Source organism: Neopelma chrysocephalum, unplaced genomic scaffold (genome assembly GCF_003984885.1).
Source record: "Neopelma chrysocephalum unplaced genomic scaffold, ASM398488v2 Primary Assembly neopelma1_67, whole genome shotgun sequence".
Lineage (NCBI taxonomy): Eukaryota > Metazoa > Chordata > Aves > Passeriformes > Pipridae > Neopelma > Neopelma chrysocephalum.
In genome coordinates, this window is record NW_020897726.1 from 2,816,872 (window position 1) to 2,838,291 (window position 21,420).

At 40.3% G+C, this 21,420-nt stretch overlaps 2 protein-coding genes across 3 annotated transcripts in view; one reads left to right on the plus strand and one right to left on the minus strand.

The window, feature by feature from the left end:
* The window catches only part of LOC113968237 (probable acyl-CoA dehydrogenase 6), a 79,787-nt gene extending 69,391 nt beyond the window's left edge, over nt 1-10,396 (plus strand). Inside the window, exons 7-10 of one of the 2 annotated variants that reach the window (XR_003534445.1) lie at nt 2,453-2,614; nt 2,753-2,903; nt 9,571-9,724; nt 10,150-10,396. Coding sequence is in view for 1 of the 2 variants with exons in the window: in XM_027684620.1 (XP_027540421.1) it covers nt 2,453-2,614; nt 2,753-2,903; nt 9,571-9,661 (404 nt within the window). In the remaining variant the exon portion in view is untranslated. Of the gene's footprint in view, nt 1-2,452; nt 2,615-2,752; nt 2,904-9,570 lie in introns of both variants that reach the window. The other variant, XM_027684620.1, reaches the window with a different exon arrangement.
* A 168-nt stretch (nt 10,397-10,564) lies between these two features.
* On the minus strand, nt 10,565-19,228 carry BET1 (Bet1 golgi vesicular membrane trafficking protein). The gene is made up of 4 exons (XM_027684621.1): nt 19,073-19,228; nt 15,516-15,631; nt 12,378-12,434; nt 10,565-11,825 (listed from the first exon to the last, which is right to left on the minus strand). The coding sequence occupies exons 1-4, from the start codon at nt 19,089-19,091 to the stop codon at nt 11,670-11,672; spliced, it is 348 nt and encodes a 115-aa protein (XP_027540422.1). The 5' UTR covers nt 19,092-19,228; the 3' UTR covers nt 10,565-11,669.
* Nucleotides 19,229-21,420: the final 2,192 nt, after the last annotated feature.

Consider the following 21,420-nt stretch of genomic DNA (forward strand, 5'->3'; position numbering starts at 1 on the left):
TACTCTCTTTCAGTTTAAAACCAATACCCCTTATTCTGTCACTACTTCTGGTAAAAAGTCGCAATCTTTCTTGCAAGCTCCCTTTATACATGGAAAGGCTGCAATAAGGTCTCCCCAGAGCCTTCACTGCTCCAGGCTGAACAACCCCTACTCTCTCAGCCTGTTCTCATGAGAGAAGTGCTCCATCCCTTTAATCTTCTTCAGGATCCTCCTTTGTACCTGCTCCAACAGCTCAGTGTCTGCTTTGTACTGTGGGCTCCAGCTCTGGATGCAGGTGGGGTCTCAGAAGATGAAGCAAAGGAGGAGAATCACCTCCCTTGACCTGGCGGCCCTGCTGCTTTTGATGCAGCCCAGGGCAGTCCTAAGAAGATTTTCTCTGTTTATTTCTGTGTGCAAATGGCAGCTCCTGGAAAAAGCAGAAGGGCAGCTAAGGAAACAGGAGGTTGGATCAGCAGGGGCAGGAAGGAGGCAGTGAAGTGGAGAGGTGGACACTATGGGAGCAGTTTTCTCAGGACCCCGCTCTGAGCCATGATGCATGGTGACAGCCTGAGCAGAGATGGGCCAAATCCCTTTCATGATCTTCAGACCTTTTGCAAGCAGGACCTAAACAGTTGTTGTTCTGTTCCCTCCCATCTGGTCCTGCTCCTTCCTCTTCTTTGTTGTTTCCCATCTCCTCTTTCTCTGGTGCTGGATGCTGGGAACCACACGAGCTGTGCTAGAGCACCTTGCTCTGACAGATCAACAAAAGATTGTCCTTATCCCTACCGCCTTCCTTCTGCTCTCCTAGCACTGGCATGTACAGTTTAGTTTCCCTCCCAGCAGCTCAGACTCAGCTGTATGCTTCCCAGGTTTTGGTCTGGGGGCAGGGGACAAGCGTACCTGGACGCTCCTTGCTGTTTCTTTAGCATCTCTCAAGCTGGAGACCATAGAAATAAAAGTGAAAAAGCGGTTGGTGTTATACATGCCACAGTGTTGTGTGACATAATCCTTTGGAATAACAATATTTGTGTTCAAGAGATGTTCCTGAAAACAGAAATTTAGTTTCCTGTCCAGAAAACCAGCACTAGTGTGGCAGCATAGTGTAATAACACAGAAGAAATGAGGACATTACTGTATATGCTCTTTTGAAAAATAAGCATTGAGGCTAGTTGTATAAGAAAGAAAGGGAAAATACTTAGGAAATGACAAAAGCTGATGATTATGGAATGTGGGGACATCATGTGAAAAATGGTGCTCTGTGGAAGAGCTGGTAAATGATCATGGCACGAGGAAATTGGTGGGATGCAGAGTCTGTATATGAGAGCACAGAGATGAAATTTAAATAGAGGTGATCTTGAAAGCAATGCAAAAAGGAATATGGAACCACACCAGGCTCCTGTAAGGGACTCTCATGTGAGTAACTGACAGGTAGGAAAAGGGATTTTGTAGTAGTCCAGGGCTCAGTTTTATTTTGCATTTCAGATTCAGAGTTTTGTGGTTTGGACTCAAAATGTAAATTGAAGTGGATATGCATATTTTGAAAAGAGAAAATGTGACCCTTCTTACACAGATGGATTTGTGAACTGTCACTACTCTTTGCCATAGGGACATGGCTCCACATTTGCCAAACAAATTTCTCCACATATTCAGCACCTGCTCTTATCCTAGCTAAGCTGCAAGAGACTGATAGCCTAGTCCTTCACTTCAAGGCTGGCCTTGGAAAAGAAACTTCTCCCTTTTCCTCTTGTTTAAAATGGGGTGTCTTTCAGTTTGTGCAAAGAGAAGCAGCAAACTAGTTCTCTTGCTTTAAAGCAGCGTCTGCCATCTCTCTAACCTGTTTTCCAGCAGTATCCTATTTTGATTCTGTTCCCATTAGAGGAACTATTTAACATTTATTGAAAGTGGCTGTGAATCTTTTCCCTTCCTTTCTATGCTGGAATCCAGTCACAGAATGCAGACATAATAAGCAGTCAGTTTGTGTTCCTTGAGCTTCTGCCTTCTCCCTGAAAGCTTCCTTCAATTTACATTTCTACAGCACCCCTCACTGAGCACACTACACTGTCTGCCTTCAGATTTTTTCAGGGATTGTAACAAACCCTCAGGACACAGGCAGAATGGAAAGTAGGAGTTACCACAGGCTTTTGCTAAGGCCCCAAATGAGGCATTAAGGATAAAGTTTACACACTCATCATGATGTACTGCTTTCTATGACTTTCCTTCCCTTCTATCCACCTCCCTTGAATCTTCTCCAAGTTTTGGCAGTTTGAGGCTCAGGTGAGATAGATATACTTAAGGTACAAGGAGGGCTTTTTTTCAGAATTGAAGTTGCACCCCAACTGAGTGTGTAGGACAACTTGCTTTAGAAAACCTAATGTGTTGGTTATACAGTGTGAGAAAAACATCTTTTTCAACAAGAACCTAAACAACAGATCTGGCTAAAACCATGTCTTGTTCTGTGCTTTGCTTCTTCAAGTCCTGACACCACTGGAAACTATAATACGAGAAACTATTGACTACACTCGCCAGCGGAAGGTGTTTGACCAGTCTGTCCTGCACAACCAAACCGTGCACTTCCGCCTGGCCGAGCTGACAACTGAAGTGGAGCTCCTTCGCTCGCTGCTGCACCGTGCTGTTGGTGAGCTCCCACATCTGCCTTCCCAGATGTGCTTCTCTTCATGCAAAGAACCTCATCAGGCTAAAGCAACACGGAGGTGCTTTTCAGAGAGGCAGGCTGTGGCCAGTGACTCCTTTTTTATCCTCTTTTTTTTATTAGCTCTGTATGTAGAAGGAAACGACGTGACAAAATTTGCTTCCATGGCTAAACTAAAGGCAGGACGTCTGGCCCGTGAAGTGACTGACAGCTGTCTGCAGTTTTGGGGAGGAATGGGATTCACCAGTGAAGTTCTGGTGAGCAGGTTCTACAGGTAAGCAAGCGGTGAAATTTGGCCTCCTAAATGTCCTGCTAAAAGATAACCTACTTGAAAAGGGCACCAGCTGCCAGCCAGTGTGAATGGTATTGTTCCACGGAATGGTACGTCACTGATGTGCGTTGTGGATGCAAGGACACAGTGCAATTGATTTTGGGGTGATATGTGTCACGACACAGGCCAACTACTCCTATGCCAAATCTTAGCTTTGCATTACAATTGTGAAGTTTGAACTATCCACAGGTTGGCTTAGATGTCAAATAAACTCAATATTTTCCCTGATGGTTCTCTGGTATCTGCCAGACAGTAGAACAAAGGAAAAAAGGGCTAGCAGCAGGTGATTTTTTTTTTCTCATTGCTTTTTGTTCACTTGTAGCCTTGATTATAAGGACAGAAATAAACCAGAAGCTTTCTTCCAAAATGAATGAAAATCAGCTTTATCTTTTTCCCCAAATGTGTGTGAAGCTGGAGTTCCCCACTTGGCTTCTGCAGTTGTCTTTTCTGATAGCAGTCTCCAACTGATTAGTCACACCAGATACCATGTGAGACCTAACAAGCAAGTTGTTAGACCATTGAAATGGTACAGAGGCCTTTTTGCAAATAATTAATTCAAATTTTACTCTATATCTACTTAGAGCAAAATTCTCTCTTAGCAAACAGCTTTCTTGGTAGCTTTAGGAAACTTCTGGCTCCAGTGTCTTATGTTCTGTAGATGGACCAAAATGGAACTTGAATTTTCTTGCAGTAACAGATTTACACTCAGCCCTTACATACAAAATACCTAATCAAAGGTTAGCAAAATAAGTGGTTCAGCTAGTTGAAAGTTTTGGTAAATGTGTCTGTGTAAAGTGAGAGCAGAACACTCAAGAAAATCTGCAAAAAGCTTGTTTCTTCTTAGAAGGTTGAGTTACTTTTTCTATTTTTAATAGCATTTTATGAATAAGAATGCCATTGCAGTAAATCAGAGAGAACCTCAACGTTTTTTGACTTGTGGATTCCTGAAATTTCCTAGTGAAGGTACAGACTGTTTTATGGTGGTGGTTTTAAGCCAGCTTTCATTATGATGGTTTTTCTTAGTTATGTTATTCACAGCCTCTATTAACAGCTAATGGTCCCTGGTGATGGAGGTGTTGAAAGCTACTGCAGTAGGCACTCTGAATAAAATAAATCTCTGTCTTGAAGCACTTACTGTAAATGTTGTAGTCTGTACAGATTAATGTGTATGTGCTTATATACAGCTTTGTTTTGTCTTAAGATTTCCTAGCCCAGTATAGTATTGCTAGCTGTGAGCAGAGGTTTTCTCTGTGGATACCAGAGTGGTTTCCAAGTACACCAGCACAGTCACATTGTTCCTGAGGAGAAATCCAGAGTGTTTCCTATTGGTATACATGATCAGCTGGCTAAAGAAACGTATCTTTCTACCTCTAACACAAACATCTTTATAAATGAGGCTAAAGGTGGTAAGATATTTATACTCTAAACTGTTCTGTGAATCAGTAAAATTCCATCATTGAGTAACCAAAGGTCCAGGAAGGGACAAGTAGAGCATTACCTAAATAAACAATTACAAGTTCAAGTAAGAATCTTGTTAATCTGTAACGATAAGCAATGCAGCAACTTTCCCAAATCTGTTCTTTTCAGTACAGCAGTCTGAGTAACCATTCACGTCACTGTGATACTTGTTAAGTAGTAGCAGTATAACTGCACAGCATGACATCTAGTCTTAATGCACAAATATTTTTGTAGCATAATCCTCACAAAGTTTCCAAGGAAATGTTGGATAGTCTTTGACATGTTGGGCTCAAAGACTTCTCAAAGAACACACAGCACAATGCGTGGTTAGTGCATGAAGTCTTTGAATTTTAGTTATTATTGTCGGTCAGAGATAATTAACAGAAATGGAACAAAACTGTTTGCCAGATTACTTTGTTCACTTCTGTCATTTTAATCATGAGTATTTTCAACCTTGTAGAACAACTGACATTTCTTAAGTGCAATATTTTCTAGAAAGGCATAAAGAGAGCTGCTTCACTACGTAGGTGCCTATACTGGGCTGATTTTACATATGTAAATGTTTATTTTCAGTTGTACGGATTCTGATAAGGAGAATGGTTTTTTAAAAAAAAGTTTAGAGCCCAAATATCAAAGGGTTTCGTAGAAAAATAAAAGCCAATATAAAAGCCAATATAAATACCATAAAGAATGGACTTTCCAGCATATACCCTACTAGCAGGATTCTGGAGAAGGAGAGCACTAGCCTGGAGTCATGTTTGTTTATTTTTCTCTTCCTTGTCTGAAAGGCCTCAAAAACATCATGACTTGGGAAAAATCAATTACTGAACAAACCCATCATCTATATGAAAACCCCAGTTTATCAGAGATTAGAGGGAAGAAACCTTCTAGTAGCATGTTTATTGCAATTTTTCAGATTTAAAGAGTTTTAAAAAATTTCAGGTAGTGATCTAATAGTGATTATAATACTAATTATGTACACTTCAATTGTTATAGGAAGAACTTGTGTGGCCTTCTTAAAAGAGTTGTTTGGTTTTTTTTAAATTAAGATTGTGACTAATGTTACTAATCACTATGTCTAACTGCTGCCAGTTCTTACAAGTTTTACTCCTGTGGGCTGTGAGGGGGAGAATGCTATCATTTCTTTACTTGTTGCATTGTGAAAGAATCAAGAAAGCAGTAGTGAAAAATATTGATTGACTACTCGTGAGATAGAAGTGTAAGTAGCATTGCGAATGCACATAGCTGAAGAACAAACACAGATTTCATTTTTCGCCTGTTATTGCAATATGAAGTTCTACCTGTAACTGAGGATAGTTAAAAAACCAAACTTCTGTACAGTTTTAAGTGGATTTTTTAATAAGTAACGCATTTCCTTCTGGTTTTGTATCCTTCACATATTTAAAAAGTCATTTGAAATATTTTATTCAGTTTATTTTGTTGTTTATAGTCTTTCATTCTTTACAAAGCATGTCTAAACTTGAGTCTAGACAATTGGGGTTTTTTAATCAGGTTTTGTCATTATAACCATTTATGGTTGTACCAAACAAAATGAAGCCTATGCATCCATTTCTGCTGACAAAAACAATTTGCTTTGAAGTCTGTAGCTAATTGTTGAGACAAGGCTTAATATCAATTTCTGTCATCTCTGAAACAAAATCTGTAGTTTCAGCCTTTATCTGCAGAGGCTTTGAGACAGACAGATGCCTGTCTACCACTTTGTTTAACTTTTATGAGTATCTTGACAGGGAATTTAGGAGATAAAGCACATGACATCTAGCTCTAAGATTGCAAATCAAAGCAAGCAACTGTACAGTGATGACTTTACAGCAGAGCTACACTCCAGAGCAGGCCAAGGTGATGCCCATTCCCTCAGCTGGGTCTTCAGAATGTCCCTAAATGGAAAGAGCAGTGCCATGGAAACTAGCAGGCACAGCCTGGGGTGTCTGGGCTGTGGCAGCTTGGCCAGAGACCTGCTGCACTGGGTGGCATCAGCTCAAACTTCTCCCTGAGAATCAGTGTCCTTTAGATTCTGCTTAATTTGGACAGCCTATAGGCAAACTAGCTGAGTCTGAAAATTGAAGAAATCACAAAATATTAAGCTTAAGGGTGCATCAGTATATTTTGTGGAGAAAAATCTTGCCAGTAATACAACCTAAAAATAGTAATTGTTGGGAAAAAAAGAGTAAACATTTTGTAATCAAGTGCAATTTGTGCTGAAAAGAAGCAGTGTAAAAATGTCCTTCTGGGAAGCAGTGCTACTCTAAGGCACATAAACCATGGTATGGATTTACCAATGGCCTCCTAACCAGGGAAGCAGAGAGCAGCACCCCTGAGGGACCACTGCCATGAAGCCAGGCTACTAGGGAAAACCAGGGCTTGAGTCACCAAAACTTGCTTTCTTCCCCACATCTGACCGGCACTGATCACTGCCAGAAAGGGGAAAGAAAATTACTGAGTTTATGTTCTCAGGAGCTTAAAGTTTTGTGAAGACACCTGCATTGAAGGTAAGTAGTGCAGCAGGCTCCGCTCAAGATGTTTGTGAACAGAAAGGGCTTTTTCAGTGCCAATGCCACATGGCTTTCGGGAGGAAAATGTAGAATGGCTCCCTGAGCAGGCACGGCTTCCAGGCTGTGGGTAGTAAATGGTACTGGAATGCACAGCCACAAAACCCATCACATTTTAACAGCTTGAAGCCACAGACAGATTTATAGTGCCATGAGCTGTGGCATGGCTGCCTGGTTTACAGGTAGCGTAATGGACATGGCTTAGCTTGTGTGAAGCAAAGGCTGAATGGCCCTCAGAATGCAGAGGGGTCAACATCAGCCAACAGAGGAATGTTAAACCGTGAACTATATTGGATTATACTACTCAGAAATACATTCAGTCTGTAAATTAGAGGGTTCCTAATCATTAGAGTAACTTTGTTATCTGACAGCCTTCAAATTAGGATAGTCCAAGATTAAAGGGAGCTTGTTTTTTCTCCTTAAAGCAGTGCTTGACACATTTCTGAAGGCTATATGACATTACCTATGGAGATGGGAAACATGATTTGACAACATGGAGGGTTATTTTTGTTCCTGTTGCTACATAACTAGAAATTATTGATAACCTGCATTGAGTGAGAATAGTTCCTTATGCTCCCTCATAAGTGCAGTTTTTTAATTCGGCATTAAAGATTTTTTTCTTTGTCAAAAAGTTGGATTACTTTTTAACATTTATATCTCTTGATTTGGTTGAGTAGGATAAGTCTTATAATCTACAGTGAGTGTTTCAGATGCATGGCATTTCCCGAATGAGAAGAAACTCTTTGCAGGGAGTGTTTTAGAGGGATAGAACACAATAGCTGGATTTCTCTCTTTCCTCAGGCTAACTCCCACTCTCTCAGCATTCAACAAGCAGCTAGAGGTTTGGTCCCTCAGAATGACACCTTCACAAAACTGCATGGTGTATTGCAGGCTGGTTGCTAACTGTCCTTGGTCAGGGTGAAGCCACGACAGGTCAGTGCTCACCTCAGTGGGGCTGTAGTAGAGCAGGACTTGCTGCTCTGTCATGAGGCAGTAACAAGGTGATGGAGAAATCAGAAAGCAAAGTGTCACTGTGCCAGATGAAAAGATTCTAGAGGTAGCTTAAATAAAGCAATTAAGTTCTAATATTTATAGGTATTAAAATATTTATGTGCCATATTAACAATGCTTTATTGATATAATATAAACTGTCAAACCAAAAGCATACAATAAATAGCTGATATAAAAGCTTACTTTACTATGTCCTCTTTCCCAGCTTCCCTGCAGTTTCTGGCAGGATAGTTGGTCCCATGGTTTTGTTTTCTTATTCTGAAAGCAAGTCTCTTTCCCAGAAGAGGGTTGCTAGATTAAAATCACTTGAGTCTTTTGTCATCTTGATCTGGTTAAATTAGGAGAAACCTTCCAGCCTGTCTTCCCAGGAGAGAGAGCACCATTAGTCACCTCTCTGTAGGTTATGTAAGAAATACTCCTTATCTCACTCCTACAAAAACATAATTACTAGCAACTTTGTAAAGACACACACATGCACAAAACGTATGTAAAAGGTGTTTTATTTTTTTAAAACGTGTCTTTATACACGATAACCTGACTTGTCTGTCACACACACCACCAAAACCAGTGCCTATTTCTAACATCATATAAACAAGCCATGTGTCCAGGATTCCTGTTGCAAATGGAGGATTTTTATTGGCATCACAGAGGAGCTCTGAGAATTAGTTACTTGCTGGTGCTACAGTGAAGATGCAAAATGCTGAGCATGGGCCGGGGCTTTCTGCAGCTTGACAAAGCAGACAACACTGCAGCATTAAGAACGAGTAACCTACCACTGTTCCAGCTCCGCAGCCTTCAACAAGGCCTGTAGGAAGGTGGGGAATCTTCTGGTTATTAAGTAGAGGTAGTTTAGAACTGTTTTGGTAGTTTTTTTGTTGATGATGGTGGTTTTTAATTCTCCCCAAAGGAGAAAAGAAATTTGTGAGTAAAATTGCTTGAGGTTGCAGTATTTTGCAATCTGGCTAGCACAGGAAACTTAGGCAATACTGTTAGGGATGACTCAGTGATGTTAATGGCAGGTTTTAAACGACTGTGATTAGAAATATCAAATCAAAAGTAAATATTCTTGGAGCAGCCATTCCTTTTTAAAGCACAGCAGCTTTACAGACTATATAAAACTATACTAGAATACTACACAACACTATACTGCTATATAATATTGTGTTCTGCTAGATCCCACATAGCCATTAGGGAGACTGGATGCTTACTGGTTAAAAAACCTGAATGAAAATTGTACCCTCTCTGTACGATTCTCATGTACTGATTGACTCTTGTTTACCACACAGTTCATCAAAGTTAAGGGCTGCAACACTTTTTGCCGCTGGCCCTGGAAAAACTCCCTCCCCTCTTAAAGTTCAACTGCAGGCTTAGGCACCTACCACTTTGGGAGAGGACCAGCAGGGATATTGAGGGAAGTATCACAGACCACCTCCCCAGGAGGAGGCAGCGAATGAGGTGTTCTGCAGGCACCTGGAATTAGTATGACACATGTAGGTAAATCTCATCAGGTTTCCCAGCAGAAAACCATCAGAACAGCATGCACATGTTTAAATCTACCCTTTATATTTCTACAGAGACTTGAGATTGATGTCAATAGGAGGTGGGACAGATGAAACCATGCTTTCCATCATATGCAAACACATGGAAATACTTCCAAGCAAGTGAAACAGCTCCACTCTTTCTGGAAAATTAAGACAGCAAGAGCATGGCTTGTACTGCACACTGAAGGTAAACAGCCAGTACATTTTGAGTAGAAAACTTAACGGTAATTTTGTCATCAAAATGCACATCCAGGTCTTTCAGCATTACCATTCTATGTGTTCTCCAATGTCAAAATTCTGTTGATATAGAGCAGCCTGAGAGTGCAGCCTCCTGCAAGGTATTTTTCCATTTTTTCAGTAGGTTACTGAAGTTTTTCAATGATCCATGCTAAGCACACAGAAAAAATGTGTTCTTTAATCAAGCTTTATCTACATTTTAGAGCATCTACACCACCAATTAAGAAACAGAACTTCTATATGGATACAGCTATGATTTCATTAGTAGTTTAATCTAATTTCAGTGTAGCTTTGCTTTTAAGACCCATAGTTAAGGCACAAATGATTCTCTGCCATCTCCAAATACTTTAACAGTGCCTTTGCTCTCAATTACAGGTACCTTCCCTATCTTTCACTTTTAGCAAGCAATCATGACAATGAGCTGTGTCATCTTTGCCAAGTTCACATCAGCTCTGTCATGGATGTTTGGTGATGGGAGTAGTGGTTGATTTTTATTTGCAGAATTCCATAAACAACTCTTTAATTGTATCTGAAGATTTTGGAGGCCTGAACTTCAGCAGCAAAGTACCATGTTTTGTGTGTAATTATTAAAGAAAAATATTAAATGTGTTAATATGAAAAATGCATGTAATTACTTTAACTCTTCCTAAAACAGTCATTTAAGCCAGAGGAAACAGCCTGTATTATGGATTTAAAAAAAAAAATTGCCCCTTAAATGCAGCAACATTTCCAAAAATTATACTGGTATTCTACAATAGAGAAGAATGTATATGAACAACACTAGCTAGAATAATACTACAAGACACTTTATTTGACACTTCATAATTAGTTATTAATGGCAACACATTATACAGTATTTCTAGAAAAGTCTTTCAAAAATTGTAGATACAACTTCAATATCTAGGAAACTTAATTTTTTTGTACGTTAAACTCAGTAATATAGTAGCTTCAACGATAAGAAACTATTTGGTGAGCCAAAGCTAAGTCTTCAAAATAAAAAAACCTTACTGTGACTGCACCTCCAACAGGTGCATCATAATTTACTTTAATATAAAATTCAAAATATCTGCCCTTGTATTTCAGGCATCATGCAGCGTAGATCTAGGGACCATCACAAATTGAAAAGTAAACATCCTAACAATAAAAGTCTGTGATTCAATGGAATCATTAAGTTCTGATACTTTAAATATAAAGAAAACATTTGTACTGTGTCCATATTGATTGATCTCAATGATCAAAGGCATTTGCTTAAAAGAGATGTGTAAGCATGATTTGTCACATTTGAATTAAAAAATAAAATCCAGTTTTAAGTAACTTCTCCCCAAAATACAGTTTAAACACACAATTTAAGCTACTTAAACACTATCAGATCTAGTCACAGAAGTAATTTCTGGTGGTACCACTTTTACATTTGTTAGCTTCAGGCCAGCCTTTTAAAAATCCACAGATAAAACCAATTTAGAAAGATCGAAGTATTCTTCGTGCTTTTGCAATCTAGAAATTACTACATGCCTGAAACTGGAGCTCTAATTTAGAGCATGGTGCAGAATGAAAAGCAGAATGAAAGAGAAAGCCTTGTAATTCTGCAATTACTTCATATTCGAAAACCCCTTGTTTTCTGTATTTTTAAAATTAATTCTAAAAACTATTTTCCCTTAAAAAAAGCAACCTACTATGCACTTTCTGCGTATTTACAAACAATCCCCCCAAAACAGGAGATGATGGGAAAAATTCTGACATATTAAGAAAACTATATATACCATTGCATTAATAGTTAATGCAATTTAGAACAATTTCACCATTTTTTATCAACAGAATATGCCACTTTAGATCAATGTCTTCATTAATTAAGACTGTAGTTGAAATTACACAATGTAAACCAGAGGTACCGTGCATCACCTCAGTTTAATAATCCAGTATATTACAAAAAAAACAAACAATGAAAAGAGCATCATATAACATAATAGCTTTGTCTGGCTTCCTCTGGAGAGTGTTCTCAGTCTGCCCATAGTTGCACCTAAAAGTCCACCGGTAGAGTCGAAATCATTCTCCTACATTTAAAAAAAACCAACAAGCAAACAAACCAACAAAAAACATGTTACTCTGAGAAAAGAAATACCCTTACAGCTCACTAAGTGTAGTTTTCCTTGTTTTTTCAAAATTTCCAAAACTAAAATTATTTTAGAGGCAAAAATTAACCACAAAAAACTTTCACCCATTTATCCAGTGCTGTTTTTTCCCCCAAGCCAAAGCAAACTGCAAGAAAAAAAGGCATTTCTGACTTTATTTTTTTGCTTCCTTCTTCTATTCTTGAATACAAATAAATATAGAACTGCCTCTTTAATAGTACTATACATTTTCTAATTGAAAATCAATAGTCATATCTGAAGTAAAAAGGCCTTGGTTGTGCCTTGAAAGTAACATATTTGCACATCTTATCTTTTTGAACAGAAATACTGTTACCGAATCAGTCACATGCTACAGTCAATAATAAGCTGTCAACATTTTAATAAAAATGTTCATACTAAAAAACAGGATGCTTCACATTACTAACTTCTTAATCCTGCCCTGTATTTAAAGAAGTTTAGTTACTACATACTTACCATTTCTGATAACATTTTATTTTGGTTTTTAACTTCTGTTCCAATTTCAATGGAAAGCTGTTAAAAAACACCAAAAAGTATTAAGCATGAGTAATCAGTTATACATAGATTAGAGAACTCAGTCCAAAATACATAACATGACTAGCATTTCCCCAGGAAAAATGTGAAAACAGTACTTGATATATTCAAAAAACAAAATAACATACATAGTATTCTGTCAATAACTCTTAAGAAAAGATTTTTCATCAGATGAGTCTAAAGAGTCACAGAAGGTGCTCAATGGTCCTCTTCCAGATAATGTCTTATTAGAAGTATTGCATGGACTTTCAAAAATTCAAGATCTAGTCAAGTCTAAAGTAGCAATTGCCCATTTCCTGGAACAACTGTTAAAACTGCTGGCACACAGCACAAAGGACCATGAGCACCCGTTTGACTCAGTGTTGCCAGAGCTGACGCATGTAACCTGCTAAAGCATCTCTTTTGACAAATTCCTGTTATGCTATAAATGGGATTTTCTTTAGTGACCTTGTCTAGCCATTCTCTGCTTTGTGTCACAGCAAGGGAGCCACAGGAGCAGGAGGAAAGCTGCATAGGCCAGGGAGAGTCTGTCCTGAGATGGTGACCAGGGCCAGCAACAGCCTGGTGAGCAGCCCAAGACAGTCCAAGGTCAAGCCACAAAGTGAACCTGGGTTAGGGCTGGAATCAGGGAGATATGAGACCAGGCACAGATGGAGCTGCAACACAGCTGCAACATCTCAAAGACGGGAGCCAGCCAGGAAAGCCTTGGCTTAAAAGCAGCTCTGGAATCAAACAAGGGAGAACTGACACTGATTCTAATTCTTAGCAGCTTTTCCTTTGCCACAGTTCTTACAAGCACACTGGCCTTGAACAACCAGCTCAGCTCCTAGAATGGAGGGAAATGTGCTCCAGGCCCCCATACTTTGGATTAGACTGAACACGTTTGGTTTTATGTGTCACAACCTGAATCTCATTATTTCTTACTGCTGCATTTCAGTGCAATCTATAGTAAAGCAAGAGTGAAACTGATTTTACATGAGGCTATTGGGAAGATTATCTGAAGGTTACTCCATACGCCAAGATTATTATGTTGCACTAAAAGATGCAACTGCAGAAAGAGCACATGTGCTGCTCCTTGGGGCACTGCCAACTGCACTGACATACATCGATTTTGAAATGTAACATACCAAGAAGGAGACAAGAAATAAAATTTGCTAACAAAGGTCAAAGCTTTTGTTTTTACCCCCTTAACTTATTCTAAATTCTTATTCTAAATCTGTTTTAGTTTCTAGTTGAGACTAAACAAATTACATTTAAGCAGCAGTATTAGCAATACGACTTGGAATGACTTCAGAATTTCAATGGAAAGAATTCATTAGCTTGTATTCTATATATAAAAACAGCATCTATTGCTAAGAATGTGTTTGACAAAATTTGTAGTTTTTAAGAACAAGAAACTGACATAATTTTAATCACAGAGCTGTCTTTCAGTTAGACTTGTTTGAAAGAAGTCCTCGGTCTCTGGAAGGAATCAGAATCATTAGAACAACTTCTTCAGAGGATATTAGCATGTTGTTTCTAAGAGCAGTTTTCACATTACAGATTTATAAGCAGATACAGCAGAAACTGGTGAGCTGTAGCGATAAGACCAAAAAGTAGTAGTCCATTTTCTTAAATGAAACAGCGTTACTGACCTAAACTCAAAGATTTTAGTTTCTGCAGGGATAGTAATTCATTCTGTAGGACAGTAAGCCATTAGTTACACCACAGGTGTGCTCAAGGTAGACAAAAAAGGACATCTCTAGCTTAAAAAGCTAATTAAAGAAAGAATCAGTTTTACACATGAATAATTGTGCATCTTGGCTGACATTAATTATTTCTTGTATTTGTATTGGGTTTGGAAACTTTTGAAAAGTTTTGGTACTGGGGGGGGGGCTACAGGGGTGGCTTCTGTGAGAAGCTGCCAGAAGCTTCCCTGATGTCCAAAAGGGTCAATGTCAGCTGGTCAATGTCAAGACAGACTCATGACTGGTCAGGGCAGTGCCCATCAGAAACAGTGGTAGCACCTCTGGGATAACATAGTTAAGAAGGGCAAAAAAACTTCACAAGACCAATTGCATAGAGAGGAGTGAGAACATGCAGGAGAAAGATCACTGCAGACACCAAGGCCAGAGAAGAAGAAGCAGGAGGAAGTGCTCCAGGCACCAGAGCAAAGATTCCCCTGAAGACCATGGTGCAGATCATGGTGAAGCAGGCTGTCCACTTGCAGCCCATGGGGGTCCACAGTGGAGCAGAGATCCACCTGCAGCCCATGGAGGACCCCAGGCCAGAGCAGGTGGATGCCCAAAGGAGGCTGTGACCCTGTGGGAAGGCCATACTGGAGCAAGCTCCTGGCAGGACCTGTGATTCCAAGGAGAGAGGAGCCCAAGCTGGAGCAGGTGTGCTGTCAGGAGTTGTGACCCCGTGAGGGATCCACCTTGGAACAGCCTGTTCCTGAGGGACTGCATCCCATGGAAGGGACCCACATTGGAACAATTAGTGAAGGACCCATGCTGGAACAGTCAGTGCAGAACTGAAGCCCATGGAAAGGACCCATGTTAGAGAAATTCATGGAAGACTGTCTCCCATGGGAGGACCCCACACTGGAGCAGGGCAAGAGCTCGAGGAGGAAGGAGTGGCAGAGACAATGTGTGATGAACAAACTGCAACTCTCATTCCCTGTCCCTCTGCATTGCTGAGGGGGAGGAAGTTGAGGCCAGGAAGAAGGAAGGGGTAGGGTGAAGGCATTTTAAGATTTGGTTTTATTTCTCATGACCCTACTGATTTGACTGTCAATAAATAAAATTAATTTCCCCAAGTCGAGTCTGTTTTGCCCATGATGGTAACTGGTGAGTGATCTCTCCCTGCCCTTATCTTAACACATGAGCCTTTTGTCTTATTTTTATCTCCCCATCCACCTGAGGAGAGGAGTGACAGAGTAGCTTTGGTGGGCACCTGGCATCCAGCCATGGTTAACTCACCACAGTATTAAATTTATGTTTTAAACTAAGTCTACTGCTTCACTGATTCATATAATTTAATTCAATAAACGTGACAATATCACTGTAATTAAATACGTACCGATTTAATGGCACTGACTTTCGTACGCAAACTTTCTGTTAACCTGTCATTCTCTTCTTCATAAACACTGTATCCACTGCTGGTATAGCCATAGTTACCTGCAGGTGCTCCCTCACCTGTAAACACAACAGTCCGTAGTTACAGACAGAAAACACCATTGGAACAAGTGATTTGCATGCTCCTGAGACAGAGACTCAAACGTGTAAGTTACCTTTTCCAAATGTGATACTTACCTTTCAATATGCAAATAAAAGAAGAAAAACTGAGGAATGGCTGTAATTTAGCACTATCAAATTTTTCTCCTGACAGTGTTTTTGGATGAGTTCTATGGAAATCAACCCAGGCATTACATGGAAATGGGAAGGAAGCATTGAGGCCACTACATGTGGGAAACCAAACTGAAAATAGAAGAGTTGAGACCATCCTCTAACAAAGACAAATATCACTTGATTAAATACTTAAAGGGAAAACCATACTCGGATCCTTACATGAGTTTCTCTACAAACAAGACCTGAGAGCAGAAACCAGGCCTCTGAGCAGAGCATTTCTGTTTCAGTCACCATTCTGCAGTTCTATTCCCACTCCTGCCTGGGCGTTATGGGTGATGGAGATTCAGGACTGTCATCCAGACAACTGAGGCAGCAGAGTATGCAGGGCAGAAAGAAGTGAAAGCTGCTCAGCTCCACACATTCACTTCCTCCAATCTCTAATAAAGATTTCCTACATAAAGCGGCTGGACAGCAGCATGGGCACTGGATAATTAAAGCCACGTCCAGTCAGGACAAAAATCAGTCTTAGACCTCAAATCTAAGATTTGAAAAAAATGAAGAGAGATCAAGACTTAGAAAGGCAAACAGAAAAGAACTACTATAAGCTTTATGACAAAGATCCCACTAGATTAATTCAACTAACAACCCATTTACAACATTAATATATACTTATATGGCTAGCCAGAATGGCACACTAAAATTGAATGCCTCTGATTGCACTTTAAATATGCTGTAAAGATTTTTGTGTTTGTGGAGTTTTTTTTCTTTTTGAGGAAAAAGGGTGAGAAGAGAGACACCAATCCCAATCACAGAGAAAACTCCATTTCAAATAATTTCATTGTGTGCTTGGCATACATAATATTAATATTTTAAAAGAGAACTACAATTCTATTTTGACAATAGATATCATTTTATGAACCCATGAAGCCATTCCTTAAATCTAAGTAATGACAATTTTTTAATTTGTACTTGCAAATTGTTACTCTACAAGTTAAGCTAATGACAGATCCTCAACAAGACTGAATCACACAATGACAGAATATTCTCAATTGAAAGGGATACTCAAGGATCATCAAAGTCCAACTCCTGGGCCTGCACAGGAAAACCCCAAGAATCACACCATGTGCCTGAGAGCATTGTCCAAACACTTCTAGAACACTGTCAGGCTTGGTGCTGTGACCACTTCCCTGGGGAGCCTGTTCCAGTGTCCAGTTACCCTCTGGGTGAAAAATCTTTTCCTAATATCCAACCTAAACCTCCTCTAAACACAGCCTCAGGCCATTCCCTCAGTCCTGTCACTGGTCATCAGAGGAGATCAGTGCCAGACCATCCTCTTCAACAAAGGGAGTTGTTGACTGCAATGAAATATATGTTTTCATTTCACCACATTGAGTCAAGAAGCCTTTTTTCCGCCAGTTAAATCAAAAGTGCCAATGTCAAATACAGAAATCTGACTAAAATTCTATCATTTAGAGAGTTAGGGTTGTTCTCACTTGTGTCTGTTTTACAAGCGCATCTAACTACAGTATTTCGTGACACAATTTTGAGTGTGTCTATAAGTTAATACACCACACAGCTTCATGCCAAAACACTATGATTCTTATATGGACTGTGACAATGCAGATATGAACAACTGCCCCAATGCTTTTCAACAGGCATGGCTGCTTCTTTAAATGTCATAGGAAGGACAATGAAGACATTTGGCTACAGCTGTTTATGGGAAGGGCAGAAAGTCCAGCGTGGCAGTTCTACGGACAGTCCCACAACACTGCTCATTGACACATAATAGGGACATGGCCATAACGTAACTGCAGGCTAAAAAAGAGGTACCAGGTAGATGGTGACAACAGCCTAAGTGCTGGTGCCCAGCTTCTATTTCCAGCTTATTACCTAAAAAATAGTTCTAAACTGACAGCTGAAATGTCAAGGTAAAGCAGAAAATTTTACTGCAGCTGATAACAGACATTTAAGTCTTCTGCTTGACCTTCCAGCAGACTTCTTTAAAAAGCAGTTTCAGCACAATTCTTAAGGCATTGTTTGCCAGAATCAACCTAAAAGAAGGCATGCTCTTTCTTCAGCGCTCCTTGCACGAACATTCATCACCTCTTCAGAAACAGCACACTGCACTGGGTGGCCTCCAGTCCAACCCCTCTCAGTTCATACCCAACAGCAAGCTGTCAGTCTGACAAGGGAAGGGACTGAAGATCTAAGCACTATCAAATGCCCACTTTTTTATGATAAATATCCCAACACCTCTCTTGCTCTATTAAGAAGTGTTCCCAAGACTTGTTTTATGTCATGAAAATACCATTGCATGACACAAATCTAAAATGTAGAAGTAAACGTAAGTTGGTGTTAGACGCACCTGGTTTAGCCATGTGGGATTTACCACCCCAAAATACTTTCTAGGAAGAAGCACCAGAACTCAGTCATAAACTTCTGGGGCATAAACATCCCCTAAGCTTTACTATGCAGTCATAGCACCCACGTGGTTGTAGAACATGACGTGGGAGTTCAAAGTTTCCTTAAAGTAATCAACATGACTGCTGGTTGAAAAATGAGGCCTAAGCTGCTCAAAACACTCAGCAGGAACTCTGCAAAGATTTCTGAATTTGCACCAGATTATATTTGTAACAAACCTATAATAGAAGTACTAAAATAAAAAACACAATTCCAAATTGGAAAGGAACTTGACTGAAGCGTGACAAATCTGTCCATCCATGGGAACACAGCTCAAATTAACACCACGTTGGAACATCATCATCAGAGCTAAATGAGCCAAGAGTATTTACAAGAGCATGCAGTGACAGGAGAAGGGGGAATGGGTTCAAATTGAAAGACAGTAGGTTTAGATTGGATATTAGTAAAAAACGCTTTACTGTGAGGGTGGTGCGGCACTGGAATAGGTTGCCCAGGGAAGCTGTGGATGCCCCATCGCTAGAGGTGTTCAAGGACAGGCTGGACGGGGCTCTGAGCAACCCGTCTAGTTGAAGGTGTTCCTGCCCATGGCAGGGGGATTGGAATTAGATGATCGTTAAGGTCCCTTCCAGATTAAATCATTCTATGATTCTATGATATATACAAACCCCAGCGCTGCTCCGTAAATCCAGCTCAGATAGAAAGAGGCAGAAGCAGGGGTGACGGCGTTTCCCCTAAAAAGCTTCCGAGGTCTGTTGCAGCCCTGCGCCCAAGGGCACAGCCCCTCTCACGCCCCCCCTGCCCCAGACCCTCCCCGGGGCTGGGCCCTGCCCGTGAGGCAGCCCAGCCCGGCCCTGCCGCCGCGCTTACCCAGCCCCGCGCGCCTCATGGCTCTGCCCAGAGCCTGCCACGGGAGGAGGAGAAGGAGGCAGCCGAAGAGGAGGAGGAGGAGGCGGCCGAAACTTCCGCGGGGCCGCAGCAGGGCTCGGCGGCGCGGCCTCGCCTCATTCACCCGCGAGCGCCACGACAGCGCCCCGCGCGCGGCACGCTGGGTGCGCGAACGGGCCGCCGGGCCGCGCGGGGGCTGCTGGGGGTTGTAGTCCCGCGCCGAGGGCTGTGAAAGACAAAAACATGAAAATTCAGTGCTCAGTGGAGCTTTTCCACCTTCCTCCCCCGCCCCCCCCCAGTGTATTTAGAAGTAACGACCACGTTGCTGCAGCATACAGCAACACGAACTGGAAGATTTTATAATTATTGGATCTTCAGTTGTCTGAATGATTTAAATCTGACTTTCAAAGATTATTTCCCCTTCATTCTTTAACCCCTTGAGCCGCTTTAGCATAAGTGTGTTCACTTGCTTTCACGAAAGATGTGGATCACTACATATGGCAGTGGATTGAATTTATTTCCCAGGGTGATAGCAGAAGAATTCATCAGTACTCCAGTGAAAAGCAAACAACATCGCAGAGCCCATCCCGAGTTTCCTATTTCAGCTGTGGTGTTCACTGGTCTAAAGAAGCTGCACTGTCTTTTTCAATTACAACGTGTTGCCATATCATTAATTGCTTTCATATTTGTGTTGTGTTAGGAACTGGGACACTCAGTATTGGACCAAGATGCACTGGTATTTGTACAAGGTATATAAATATGGACCAAAGCTCCTACTTCAATGGGCTTGCAGTATACTAGAAGTATTTGTCTAGACAGTAGAGTTGTAGAAGGAAGGATACAATAATTCTAGTCAATGAGATGGCCTATGGCCTCCTGCTGACATCCTGTTTACTTGCTGTAGGGTACCTCGTGTATCTTCTTTTCACTGCACAAAACAATAAATAAATGTAGCATTTCTTTTCTCTCCACTTGTCAAAGTGCAATTGAGGCATTAGTCTGGTGTCTGCCCAACTTTTGGACAGATGTTGAGAAGGTACTCGTTATTTACTTCTCAGTCACGTCTGGATGGCTACGTCTCAAACAACATTACAAAGAGAAAATTTAGTTACTGTAGAAGATGGTCCTCTAGTTTTTTTGGTATTTGATAATTTAAGCAATTTATCCAAAATTTCAACTATGGCATTAGTTACACATCCAAAACAGAAGGTCAAAGAGAAGAAATGAGCTCTGCAGAGCTGCAGAGCTGTTCACACCTCCAGTGCTCAGTGTGGAGCTAATCTCCATGGCATTTTGTCTGGAACTCAGCAATTCTTACAGGAGTTTGCAAGCTGCCCTCATTGATAACCTGTGACTTGATTTACATCAGTTCAGGGAAATGCAACAGTTGTTTCAAAGAGGGGGAAACTTCTATAATCAGATTAAAGGCACTCTTTGCACTAAATTCATCTGAAGTTCACAGATGGGCCCATTTCTCACCTTACCAGGACAAAGAGGTTTCTTAATGGATTATATGCTTAGAACAGCAAAATTTAGATGTTGCAAAATCTACAGAAAATGAATGGATTCTGAGAAAACCTCCCCCCTGACTGCTTCAGATTTGAAGTAGGGCTCTGTTAGGACCAATATCCTCATCATCACAATTTTTGAAGAAGGACTAGTGTGACAGTCTATGCAATAATTAAATAACCAGAGAGTAAAATGGAGGCTCAAGGAAGCAGTAGGAAAATGTCTTTTAGTAACAGCTGGTCTGAGTCTCTCATTGTTAGGTATAATTTTATTTACATTTTTGTCTTGATACACCATTCAAAAAATTATTGCATTTGGTGGCACTGCTATATGAAGATTTGTCTGGGTGCATTCCTCCCATTGTGGGGTTCCAGATTTGTCTTTACAGTATTTGCATATTCTATGTCACCTTTCTTTTTTTTCCACATGAGTCATCTTCCATTTTTCAGTAAATATGGATTTATACATAACAAGGTAAAATGTACATCTCCCCACTAAGACTGTAGTTATAAGTCATCATTAAGGGGCTTATTTTTCATTTTTACTTACAGTTTCTATAAAATAATATCCCAATTAACCACATGTAAGGTGTTCACAACTCAGAGTGTTTAGACATATAATCTCCTTATGATGTTGTGAAATAACATCTTGAGTCAATATGCAATTTAAAAATAGCATGTTGAATTCTACAGCTTCTTACAGCAAAACGTAGAAATGATACTGACATGATTCATGTTTCAAATCCATTTTAATCAAAATGAATTTATGTTTATTTCATACACTGAAAGTATCTCATAGGAAAGTTAATTTTTTAGATCTCA